This window comes from Hemitrygon akajei, chromosome 6, assembly GCF_048418815.1.
Source record: "Hemitrygon akajei chromosome 6, sHemAka1.3, whole genome shotgun sequence".
Lineage (NCBI taxonomy): Eukaryota > Metazoa > Chordata > Chondrichthyes > Myliobatiformes > Dasyatidae > Hemitrygon > Hemitrygon akajei.
Window position 1 is genome coordinate 14,463,289 of NC_133129.1, and position 13,748 is coordinate 14,477,036.

The following is a 13,748-nucleotide window of genomic DNA, read 5'->3' on the forward strand; positions in this document are numbered from 1 at the left end:
AATGCTGGTCGAACACAGCAGGCAAGGCAGCATCTATAAGGAGAAGCGCTGTCGACGTTTTGGGCCGAGACCCTTTGTCAGGACTATTGTGTGAGGTGTGATATTGTGTGGTTCATTTTGGTAGGCTGAATATGATTGCAGAATATAGTATTAATAGTAAGACTCTTGGTCATGTGGAAGATCAGAGGGATCTTGGGGATCCATAGGACACTCAAAGCAGCTGTGCAGGTTGACTCTGTGGTTAAGAAGGCATACGGTGTATTGGCCTTCATCAACCGTGGGATTGAGTTCAAGAGCCGAGAGGTGATGTTGCAGCTATTGAGGACCCTGGTCAGACCCCACTTGGAGTACTGTGCTCAGTTCTGGTCACCTCACTACATGAAAGATGTGGAAACTGTAGAAAGGGTGCAGAGGAGATTTACAAGGGTGTTGCCTGGATTGGGCAGCATACCTTATGAGAATAGGTTAGGTGAATTTGGCTTTTTCCTCCTTGGAGCGATGGAGGATGAGAGGTGACCTGACAGAGGTGTACAAGATGCTGAGAGGCATTGATCGTGTGGGTACTTGGAGACTTTTTCCCAGGGCTGACATGGCTAACATGAGAGGGCACAGTTTTAAGGTGCTTGGAAATAGGTAGAGATGTCAGGGGTGTTATGATACCAGCCCCCTCCTTTGCGAGAATCACAAGAGCCCTAGTGCGGGGGGGGGGGTCAATGACCCAAGAGAGAGAGAGAGACGTGCTGAATAGACACAGGAAATGGGAGAGAGAAAGAGACGTGCTGAATACCACGTTCCACCGGGATGCAGAATAAAGCGACCCTGACTATTGTCTCATGAAGACCACGTGTAAAGCCCTCGGGCAAAGTGGGCTGGTTGAGAGAGAGATTGACACCTGCGATCCCGTGAGGAAGTATAAAGGAGGGTCTGGGGGGGGGGGGGGGGGGGACCCCTCCAGACGCACCAAGGAGACACGATAGCGATCCCGTCGTAGCGGGAAGTCATTTTGAAGGAAGCCACGTGCGTTAGATTCCGAATCGGGAGTCTGTGGATGGAATCATGGAAAATCGCTTTTAACTAACAACAGGAAAGCCTGCTCTCCTGATTCCACGGCTTTGCTTCGTAAGGACCTGGGTAAGTGTTCCTTTTCTCACCAATCTCTCTCTCTCTCTCCAACACGGGAAACTCAGCGGTTCCCAAAAGGCTGAAGCCTGCCGACTTTTGAATGACTGTTATATTTTCCAAATGGACAAGATATTATCCCCTAGACAACTATAGAGCTTATTTCTGATTGATCAATACTATACCTGCGCTTTAGATTGGGTATTGACGACGTATGTTATCAAAATGTTTGTCTTAACCTTCCTTTTGTGCCCCTTTATAAATAAAAACGTTTAAAAATGGTACCATCAGACTTCAGTGGACCTCTCTATCTTTGCTGGTAAGTGATCCAGTTACGGGATACGTAACAACGTGGGTGCCTCGTCTCGAGATTTGAAACCTAATTGGGAGGGCAGTGAATCGGGTTTGTAAGTCAATAAATAAATAAATAAATAAAATTGGATCTGGTACGCGGGTAGCCAGACGGGAAACCAGCAAAGATGGACGTGGATGAATTTATGAAAAGCCCGACTGTGGAGGCGCTAGAGGCAGCCACTAAATCAGTCTTGTTAAATTTGGCGAAGGGATTGGACCTCACAGAAGTGAGGTTGTCCATGAAAAAGCGGGAGGTGTGAGGGGTCATAACTCGGTATTACATTGGGAAGAAAGTGTTCGGAGCTGAGGTCTTGGAAAATATCCCTGAAAAAGTACCAGCGAGTGGAATGGATCAGCTAGAGTTGGAGAAATTAAGGCTGGAACATGAATTTAAAATGAAGCAGCTGGAAGCGGCTGAGAGAGAGAAAGAAAGGGACCAGGAGCTCCAACTAAAGGAGTTAGAGGTGAAAAAAGAGCGGGACCAAGCTGAAAAGCAAAGACAGCATGAAATTCAGCTAAAAGAGATAGAAGTAGCCGAGAACGAGAGAGAACGAGCCGAGAAAGAGAGGGAACGAGCTGAAAGGCAAAGAGAGTGAGGAGAGACGAGAACAGAGGGAACATGACTTGGAGATGGAGAAGTTAAAGAAAGAGCGAAGAGATCTCGGGTTAGATCGAGAGGAGAGGTTTAATGTTAGTCGGGAGTTGAGGGTAGTACCTCCATTCGAAGAGTCGGATGTTGATAGTTATTTCTTGCTTTTTGAAAAGGTGGCAGTAAATCAAAAATGGCCCAAAGAGCAGTGGGTGGCGTTGTTACAAAGTGTGTTAAAGGGGAAGGCACAACGAGCATATGCGGCCTTGGCCGTCGAGGAAGGGGAAGCGGAAAATTATGCCAAAGTAAAAGAGGCCATTTTCCAGAGTTACGAGCTAGTACCTGAAGCGTATAGACAAAGGTTCAGAAATTTACGGAAAGGGTGGAATCAAACGTATACCGAACTAGCCTACGAAAAGGGTGTGCTCTTGGACCATTGGTGCACCGCGGAACAGGTGGACGGGGATTATGGGCATATCAGGGAGTTATTTCTGATTGAGGAATTAAAAGGGTGTGTTCCGGAGGAGATCCGGGTGTATTTGAATGAGAAGGCGAATAAGTCCATCTCAGAAATTGCTAGGTTCGCAGATGAATATGCCCTAACCCACAGGCTAAAGATTTCCTCGCCAAAAGGTTACCCGAGAGACCGTCGGAACGGTAGGGAAAGTCCGCCGGCTGAGGCAGAGGTCCCGCCGGGAGCTAGTGGTAAGGTTGAGGGGGAAAGGCCAGGCGGCCCGAGATTTCCGGGCTTGACCTGTTTTAATTGTGGGAAGGGAGGACATATGGCCTCTAGGTGCTTTGCTCTGAGAAAGGAGCCAGAAAAAGGGAGAGCAGCGGTCCCTATCGGGTGTGCCGTGGTAATCAGTAAATCGCCGAGAGAGCCCCGGATAGACAGAGTACGAGAAGGGTCAGAGACCTGGCTGTCACCCGGAACCGTGTCCGTGAAGGGGGGAGACCCACCCATTCCCGTCCGAATCTGGCGAGACACCGGGGCAGAGCTGTCGTTGATCCGCCGTGAGATACTAGATTTCGGTCGGAGAAGGGGAATGGTCGCCGTGAAGGGGATAGGTACAAGAATAGAAATGGTGCCCCTACATCAGGTAATTATGGATTGTGAGCTGGTATCTGGACCAATCGAAATAGGGGTGCCAGCAGAATTCCCGAGAACTGACGCGGACGTCCTCCTCGGAAATGATTTAGCCGGGGGACAGGTTTGGACACGGCTCAAACCGCCTGTGAGGATTGCAGCCCCGCCCCTCGCATCTCCAGTCTGTACCACAGGCGCGAGCATTCGCAGCCTGTCGAGAAAGGCAGCTGAGAAAGCGAGCAGTTTAAATCTGGCCAGTATTGATTTGGCCGAGACGGTCCTACCGACCCTGTACCACGGGGGTTCTGAGGGTGGTAAACTGAAGAGTAGTAAAGTGAAAGGGGTTAAGGGAGAGGAGCGAGATCTGCCCTTAGCGAAGAGAAAGGTCCTAGAGGTAGGAAATAAAGATGAGAGACAGGAAAAGCTGTTAAAAGGTCCAGAGCTGGACATGGATGATCTGTCGGGGGTGGCAGCCCTGTTTGAAGAAGTTGAGAGTTATCAAGGTGTTCCCGATAATGAGATGAAGGCAGTCCTAGATGAAAAGGATGCCATTACCTTGGAGAGGTCCGCTGGGTTGGCAGACGAGGTTGTTTCAGCCCACGGAGTTGAGTTTACTCCGGAAGGGAGTTGCCCAGAGAGGAACTGGGAGGATCAGGGGAATTTAGAATCTGAAAAAGGTACAGGTATTGAAAGCCTGGGAGAGGCAGATGTCCCGTTTCAGTGTGTCCAAGATGTGGATGCACGTGGTACTGAACCTAGTAATGGAGCTCAGAACAAGTCTGAGGTATTTGATTCAGTTGAAAAGGAATGCAGTCCCTGTGGGTCAGATGGACTGGGTTTAGTGAAGACAGGGTTAACCCTGGTAATTGGGGGAAGGGAGGGTTCCCAGGTGTTGGTACACAAAGGGGTGGTGAACCTTAAAGTGGAACTCGACCATGGGGGAATAAACATCATTATTGAAGGGAACGGGAAGTTTGCAGTTCCCAAATCGAATGAAGAAAATTTAAAGTTTAGATTGGTGTCGGAAGAAGCAACCAAGCTACAGAAACGATGGCTTGGGAACGCGGTGCCTGCGCATCGATTACAGGTTGATTTGGAATGTAAAGGTGCCCCACACGCTGTTGTTATTCAAGAGAGCGCTGTGAAAAAGCCGAAATTTGAATGCGGCCTGAGGGAAAGGTTCGAACTGAAACCCATCAGCCTGCATGGTCCTGACAAAAGGGCTAGCCGCCTGGGTAAAATTACAGAATTGGGTGGAAATGGTCTAAGTGGTGTTGATAAGATGACCCCGATGAATGAGACAGGCGAGAGTTCACCACGCCAAATTACTCAAGTTCCCCACAGGGGGACTCCTCGAAAAAGAGGCAACGGTTAATTGAAGTCTGATGCTACAAGATTTTCAGTACGGTACGCGATGTTAAGATATAAAAGAAAGGGACACTGTAATCGTTAACTGTTTAGATACTGACTTGAATGTATAACAGTAGTACTCTGTGAAAAGAAAAGCTTGTGTATTGTGGTAGATTCAAAAATACTGTAAGACTCTATACCACTGTTTTTAACCGCTGGTAAAAAATGTTTAAGAGGGGAGGTGTTATGATACCAGCCCCCTCCTTTGCGAGAATCGCAAGAGCCCTAGTGAAGGGGAGGGGGGGGGGGGTCAATGACCCAAGAGAGAGAGAGAGAGAGACGTGCTGAATAGACACAGGAAATGGGAGAGAGAAAGAGACGTGCTGAATACCACGTTCCACCGGGATGCAGAATAAAGCGACCCTGACTATTGTCTCATGAAGACCACGTGTAAAGCCCTCGGGCAAAGTGGGCTGGTTGAGAGAGAGATTGACACCTGCGATCCCGTGAGGAAGTATAAAGGAGGGTCTGGGGGGGGGGGGGGGGGGACCCCTCCAGACGCACCAAGGAGACACGATAGCGATCCCGTCGTAGCGGGAAGTCATTTTGAAGGAAGCCACGTGCGTTAGATTCCGAATCGGGAGTCTGTGGCTGGAATCACGGAAAATCGCTTTTAACTAACAGGAAAGCCTGCTCTCTTGATTCCACGGCTTTGCTTCGTAAGGACCCGGGCAAGTGTTCCTTTTCTCACCAATCTCTCTCTCTCTCTCCAACACGGGAAACTCAGCGGTTCCCAAAAGGCTGAAGCCTGCCGACTTTTGAATGACTGTTATATTTTCCAAATGGACAAGATATTATCCCCTAGACAACGATAGAGCTTATTTCTGATTGATCATTACTATACCTGTGCTTTAGATTGGGTATTGACAACGTATGTTATCAAAATGTTTGTATTAACCTTCCTTTTGTGCCCCTTTATAAATAAAAACGTTTAAAAATGGTACCATCAGACTTCAGTGGACCTCTCTATCTTTGCTGGTAAGTGATCCAGTTACGGGATACGTAACAGGGGTAAGTTTTTTTATGCATAGGGTGGTGAGTGCGCGGAATGGGCTGCCAGCGACGGTGTTGGAGGCAGATACAACAGGGTCTTTTAAGAGACTCCTTGATAGGTACATGGAGCTCAGCAAAATAGAGGGCTACGGGTAAGCTGAGGTAATTTCTAAAGTACGTACGTATTTGGCACAGCGTTGTGGGCTGAAAGGCCTGGATTGTGCTGTAGGTTTTCTATGTTTCTAAACAGCTGACGTTTCGGACCATGAGCATTGGAAAGGAAGGGGGGGAAGAAGCCAGATAAGGAATGAAGTGTGAAGGAGAACAAGCTGACAACTGAGACCAGGTGAAGGGAGAAGGTGCGTGGGTGGGGAGGGGAGGGAATGATGTTGCAGGTGCTCTACTCAAGACTCAAGCTTGTGTTTAAAATATCAAACAAAATTTTTCACTGAAATCTTACAGCGAAGAAGGCATGAAGTGCCTTTTCATAGAATTGTTTTTAAATTACCAGCAATCCATGTAAAAGTTAGTGCTCTACAATACAGTGATCTTTAAAATCATGTTGGAGAAGATGTAGAAACAGCATTTTCAACTGTGAAGCCTAAAACCAGGGACCACAGCAATCAAACAATAAATCCAATAGTGAGAACTGTTAAAATGTTCCACTTGCTCCCACAGGGAGTCTGACTTTTAATTCAGAATCAGAATCAGGTTTATTATCACCAGCATGTGACGTGAAATTTGTTAACTTAGCAGCAGTAGTTCAATGCGATACATAATCTAGCAGAGAAAAAAATTATAATAAAAATAATAATAATAAATAAGTACATCAATTACATATATTGAATAGATTTCAAAAAATGTGCAAAAACAGAAATACTGTATATTTTTTAAAAAAGTGAGGTAGTGTCCAAAGATTCAATGTCCATTTAGGAATCAGATGGCAGAGGCGAAGAAGCTGTTCCTGAATCGCTGAGTGCCTTCAGGCTTCAGGCTTCTGTACCTCCTACCTGATGGTAACAGTGAGAAAAGGGCATGCCCTGGGTGCTGGAGGTCCTTAATAACAGACACTGCCTTTCTGAGACACTGCTCCCTGAAGATGTCCTGGGTACTTTGTAGGCCAGCACCCAAGATGGAGCTGACTAGATTTACAACCGTCTACAGCTTCTTTCGGTCCTGTGCAGTAGCCCCTCCATACCAGACAGTGATGCAGCCTGTCAGAATGCTCTCCACAGAACAACTATAGAAGTTTTTTGAGTGAATTTGTTGACATGCCAAAATCTCTTCAGACTCCTAATAAGGTACAGCCGCTATCTTGCCTTCTTTATAACTACATCGATATGTTGGGACGAGGTTAGATTCTCAGAGATCTTGACACCCAAGAACTTGAAGCTGCTCACTCTCTCCACTTCTGGTCCCTCTTTGAGGATTGGTATGTGTCCCTTCTTCTTACCCTTCCTGAAGTCCACAATCAGCTCTTTTGTCTTACTGACGTTGAGTACCAGGTTGTTGCTGCTGCACCAACCACTAGTTGGCATATCTCACTTCTGTTTGCCCTCTTGTCATCACCTGAGATTCTACCAACAATGGTTGCATCGTCAGCAAATTTACAGATGGTATTTGAGCTATGCCTAGCCACACAATCATGTGTATATAGAGAGTAGAGCAGTGGGTTAAGACACATCCCTGCCAGTGTTGATCATCAGCGAGGAGGATATGTTATCACCAATCTGCACAGATTCTGCACTTCCTGTGAGGAAGTTGAGGATCCAGTTGCAGAGGGAGGTACAGAGGCCCAGGTTTGGCAACTTCTCAATCAGGATTGTGGGAATGATGGTATTAAATGTTAAGCTATAGTCGATGAACAGCATCCTGACGCAGGTGCTTGTGTTGTCCAGGTGGTCTAAAGCCGTGTGGAGAGCCATTCAGATTGCGTCTGCCGTTAACCTATTGTGACAACAGGCAAATTGCAATGGGTCCTCATTATAATAATTCTCATTATAATTCTTATAAATCAAGGCAGGAGCAGGCTACCAGCAAGACAGGCTTGCCCTCTTCTCATTTCTACCATTGGGAAGCTGGCACAAGAGTCTGAAGGTTCAACAATTTAGGAGCAGTTTCTTACTCTCCGCTGTCAAATTTCTGAACGGCCCATGAACACTACCTCATTACCTTGCATATGCACATGTAGATTATAATGTGACATCTTCACACTGCACTGCTGCCACAAAACAACCAATTTCATTTCATATAAATCAATGATAATAAATCAGATTCTGAGCTACAAACTGATTTTGTTCACGGCCCCTGCTTGCAATCTCAGGCACAACTAACTACCTAACCTCATACCTGGCTGAGGGACCACTGACCCAATAACGCAGCTTTCTACCTTGTGATTTGCATGACCAGCCAACTACTGTAACGACCGATGGAATATATTAATACTGGTGAAAAAAAATGGCATAATCCACTATCCCGTACAACTTTGGAATAAGAGAGGAAATGAGCACCTGGATGAAACGTCACAAGGAAAATGTGCAAACTACGTCCAGACAGCAGCGGAACTGAACCAGAGCCACTGGCACTGTAATGGTGTTACGCTCATTGCTACAGTATCATGCCCCCAAATATAATTTTCTTGAGAGTTCCATATCCTAAATTGTGGTCACTATGGAGGATCTATGAATCCAATTTCATATTTTACAGTCAAATGTACTGGATACCTCTGACAAGTTGGAAAAAATATCCTTCCAGAGCGAAGCAGAACACAGTCACTGTGTGCTTCAGCATGGCTGCTTACTTTATCGCAGTTAAACTGTGTTCAGTTCTGGTCACCTCAATACAGGAAGGATGTAGATACTATAGAGAGAGTGCAGAGGAGATTTACAAGGATGTTGCCTGGATTGGAGGGCATACCTTAAGAAAATAGGTTGAGTGTATTTGGCCTTTTCTCCTCGGAGCGACGGAGGATGAGCGGTGACCTGATAGAGGTGTATAAGATGATGAGGGGCATTGATCGCATGGATAGCCAGAGGCTTTTTCCCAGGGCTGAAATGGCTAGCGTGAGGGGGCATAGTTTTAAGGTGCTTGGAAATACGTACCGAGGGGATGTCAGGGGTAAGTTTTTCACACAGAGAGTAGTGGGTGCATGGAATACACTGCCGGTGGCAGTGATGGAAGCGGATACAACAGGGTCTTTTAAGAGCTTCTTAGATAGGTACATAGGGTTGAGAAAAATAGAGGGTTATGTGCTAGGGAAATTCTAGGCAGTCTCTAGAGTAGGTTACAACATTGTGGGCTGAAGGGCCTGTAATATGCTGTTAATTTCTATGTTCTATGTTAAACCAGCCCCTGGACCTTTCATTCTCTTCGTAAAGGTAGAGCATTTCTATGAAACCTTTCTTAAGCTAAAATGGCGTAAAGCGAAGAACCATTAATTTATATGGGAAAAATTTTCTTAACAGTGAAAATCCTCTTTGTGGGGGGATGGGGCTTGCCTTCTCTTAGAGATTATTATTTTGCAGCACAGTTGAGAGCTGTGATATGTTGGTGCAACCCATCATATGACGCTCAATGGAAAAACATTGAGGACCAGGTACTTCCCATCCCCATACAAGCAATTTTGGCTGATAACAACCTGCAAAGGTACGTAAATACTATTGATAACCCATGGGTGAAATTGACTCTTAAAATATGGAAAACCACTATAAAAGAATATAATCTAGAGGGAGATATTGCAATTCTTAAATTGTGTGCATATGACTCTGATTTTACACCAAATAAATTGGATGCTAGATTTAAGGACTGGACAGCTAAAGGAATAACAGTTCTTTGCAACATAATGAAAGAAGGAACATTGTTCAGTTTTGAAATGCTTAAAGAGAAACACTTATTAGAAAAACAAGATTTTTTATCAGTATTTACAGATGCGACAATATGTTAATAAGACACTTAAAAATGTAACCAAGGCAAATACATGCTTGATAGAGCTCTTTAGAAAAGCATATAATTCAGATAATGGTAGTAGAATCATTTCAAGCATGTGTAAGGGGTTGTCAAATCTTAAAACACATTCGACTTCATACATTAAAACAAAATGGGAGAAGGAAGGAGGGATAATTATATCTGAGGAAGAATGGACAACAATATGGAGATATCAATGGAAGTGTACCAATTCACAGAAATGGAGGGAGTTTGGATGGAAAAACCTGATAAGATATCTTATTACACCCTCTCAGAAATCCCATTATGATAGTAACATCCCTGTTTGCTGGAGAAGTTGTGGAAATCAAAATGCAAACCATTATCATATTTTTTGGGACTGCCCAGTTATCAAAAACTATTGGAGGGGGATACACAATGTCCTGCAAGACATCTTTAAATGTGAAATACCCTTGGAGAGTAAGACCATATATTTTGGATATATACCTCAAGAATGGTTGAAAAGAGATAAATATTTAATGAATATACTGTTGGTGGCTGGTAAAAAGACTCTTACTAGGAAATGGTTATCACAGAAGAGCCCAACTTTAAATACATGGATGGAAATTACAATGGACATTTACAAAATGGAGAAGATAAAAGCATCTGTTAATCATAAGCTGGAACAATTTGATTCATACTGGGAAAAATGGTTTAACTACATAATGCCTCATAGGCCTGATTTTATTCTCACAAATCAATGAATCTGTTGTAAAAAAAGATCACTCCCTATTTGTACATAGTTCTTCCCTTTTGCTTGTTTTTTTCTTTCCACTCTTTTCTATAAGTGTATACCTCAGAAAAATAATTTGTGGAGATTTGTGATATATATGATTATATAATATATATGTACAATATCTGAAATACATCTTATGGAAATGTTTGTTTGATGAACTTCAATAAAAAAATAAATTACAAAAAAAAGAAAATCCTCTTTGTAATGTGAAAACAGGTTACTAATGTAGATCTTTTGTTAAAGCGAACATTCTTAAAGCAGGGGACACCTGTAATGGAAAAATGTGAACTCTGTTCACTGTCAGGGCAGTGTCACTGGCCAGCTGAAGGGATACAGCATGCTTACATAGAATCGAGTAACATAGCACAAAAACAGATTATTCAGCCCAACTGGTCCATGCCAACCACAGCATCCACGCCGTGAGTCCCAGTTTGGCCCGTAAACCTCTGAGCAGCTCCCCCTCCATAGATCTATCCAAATGCTTCTTAGATGTTGCAATTGTACCAACTTGACCACTTCCCTCTGGCAGCTCACTACCCTCTGTATAAAGATGCTACCCCTCAACCTCTCCCTCTTATCTTGTATCTGTGCCCTCTAGTTTGGACTCCTTAACGTGTCAATAGAACACTTAGACCAACAGTGAAAGCAGCAGCACCTCGGGTAAAAGAGCCACTCCTGACCAAGGATCACTCACCCCACCATGCCCAAAGAATTCACAGTAGCAGCAGTCACAGTATTTTCCTTCCTTCTGATTAGTTGATGTTGAGGTACTGGAGCTATGTTCTGAGCAGCTGTCTTCGTCTTGACTTTCTTCACCATCAAACTGCTGATGATCGTACACATTGCCACTTGCACATGCATGTCCTTCGCAGTCAGGGTCACTACAGAAGCATCAGAACAATAGTTATGAAAAGCTGACAACGCAAAGTAATAGAAAGAACAACAAGATTGATTCAACACACAAAATGCTGGAAGAACTCGGAGGGTCAGGCAACATCTAAGGAGGGAAATGGACAGTGGATGTTTTAGGTAGATACCCTTCACTCACACAGTATTGGTTCTACATATACAAATTCTCAAAATCATTTAGCAAGAGATAGAAACATAGAAAACTTACAGCATAATACAGGCCCTTCGGCCCACAAAGTTGTGCCGAACATGTCCCAACCTTAGAAATTACTAAGCTTACACATAGCCCTCTATTTTTCTAAGCTCCTGGTACCCATCCGTCTCTTAAAAGACCCTATCGTACCCGCCTCCACTACCGTAGCCAGCAGCCTATTCCACATACTCACCACTCTCTGCATAAAAAACTTACCCCTGACATCTCCTCTGTACCTACTCCCCAGCATCTTAAACCTGTGTCCTCCTGTGGCAACTATTTCAGCCCTGGGAAAAAGCCTCTGACTATCCACACCATCAATACCTCTCATCATCTTATACACCTCTATCATGTCACCTCTCATCCTCTGTTGCTCCAAGGAGAAAAGGCTGAGATCACTCAACCTATTCTCATAAGACATGCTCCCCAATCCAGGCGACATCCTTGCAAATCTCCTCTGCATTCTTTCTATGGCTTCCACATCCTTCCTGTAGTGAGGCCACCAGAACCGAGCACAGTACTCCAAGTGGGGTCTCTCGGCTCCTAAATTCAATTCCACGATTGATGAAGGCCAATACATCAAATGCCTTCTTAACCACAGGGTCAACCTGCGCAGCTGTTTTGCGCATCCTACGGACTCGGACCCCAAGATCCCTCTGATCCTCCACACTGCCAAGAGTCTTAACATTAATACTATATTCTGCCATCATATCTGACCTACCAAAATGAACCACTTCACACTTATCTGGGTTGAACTCCATCTGCCACTTTCTCAGCCCAGTTTTGCATCCCATTAATGTCCCGCTGTAACCTCTGACAGTCCTCCATACTATCCACAACACCTCCAACCTTTGTGTCATCAGCAAACTTACTAACATATCACTCCACTTCCTCATCCAAGTCATTTATAAAAATCACCAAGGGTAAGGGTCCTAGAACAGATCCTTGAAGCACACCACTGGTCACCGACCTCCATACAGAATATGACCCATCTACAGCCACTCTTTGCCTTCTGTGCAAGCTAGTTCCGGATCCACAAAGCAATGTCCCCTTGGATCCCATGTGTCTTTACTTTCTCAATAAGCCTTGCATGGGGTACCTTATCAAAGGCCTTGCTGAAATCCATATACACTACATCTACTGCTCTTCCTTCATCAATGTGTTTAGTCACATCCTCAAAAAATTCAATCAGGCTCGCAAGGCACGAACTCCCTTGACAAAGCCATGCTGACTATTACTAATCATATTAAACCTCTCCAAATGTTCATAAATCCTGCCTCTCAGGATCTTCTCCATCAACTTACCTACCACTGAAGTAAGACACACTGGTCTATAATTTCCTGGGCTATCTCTACTCCCTTTCTTGAATAAAGGAACAACATCCACAACCCTCCAATCCTCCGGAACCTCTCCCGTCCCCATTAATGATGCAAAGATCATTGCCAAAGGCTCAATAATCTCCCCCCTCACAGTAGCCTGGAGTACATCTCATCCGGTCCCTAACTTGATGCTTTCCAAAAGCTCAAGCACATTCTCTTTCTTAATATCTACATGCTCAAGCTTTTCAGTTTGCTGCAAGTCATCACTACAATCACCAAGATCCTTTTCCATAATGAATACTGAAGTATTCATTAAGTACCTCTGCTATTTCCTCCAGTTCCATACACACTTCCCCATTGTCACACTTGATAGGTCCTATTCTTTCACGTCTTATCCTCTTGCTCTTCACATACTTGTAGAATGCCTTGGGGTTTTCCTTAATTCTGCCTGCCAAGGCCTTCTCATGGCTCCTTCTGGCTCTCCTAATTTCCTTCTTAAGCTCCTTCCTGTTAGCCTTATAATCTTCTCGATCTCTAACATTACTTAGCTCTCTGAACCTTTTGTAAGCTCTTTTTTTCTTCTTGACTGGATTTGTTACAGCCTTTATACACCACGGTTCCTGTACCCTACCATAACTTCCCTGTCTCATTGGAACGTAACTATGCAGAACTCCACACAAATATCCCCTGAACATTTGCCATATTTCTTCAGTACTTCTCTGAGAAATTCTGTTTGCATTTAAGCTTCCAATTTCCTGCCTGATAGCCTCATAATTCCCTTTACTCCAATTAAACACTTTTCTAACTTGTCTATCTCTCTCCAATGCTATTGTAAAGGATTGCAAAATGCTCTCCCACTGAGAGATCTGACACCTGACCAGGTTCATTTCCCAATACCAAATCAAGTACGGTCTCTCCTCTTGTAGACTTATCTACATATTGTGTCAAGAAACCTTTCTGAACACACCTAACAAACTCCACCCCATCTAAACCCCTTGTTTTAGGGAGATGCCAATCGATATTTGGGAAATTAAGATTTCTTATCATGACAACTCTTA

At 44.4% G+C, this 13,748-nt stretch overlaps 1 protein-coding gene across 4 annotated transcripts in view; it reads right to left on the reverse strand.

Annotated features, from left to right (window-relative positions):
- The window catches only part of fam193a (family with sequence similarity 193 member A), a 240,300-nt gene that overhangs the window by 20,974 nt on the left and 205,578 nt on the right, over nucleotides 1-13,748 (reverse strand). For all 4 annotated transcript variants that reach the window (XM_073047939.1, XM_073047938.1, XM_073047941.1 and 1 more), the window contains exon 18: nucleotides 10,964-11,150. In XM_073047939.1, the coding sequence (XP_072904040.1) occupies nucleotides 10,964-11,150 (187 nt within the window). The remainder of the gene's footprint in view (nucleotides 1-10,963; nucleotides 11,151-13,748) is intronic.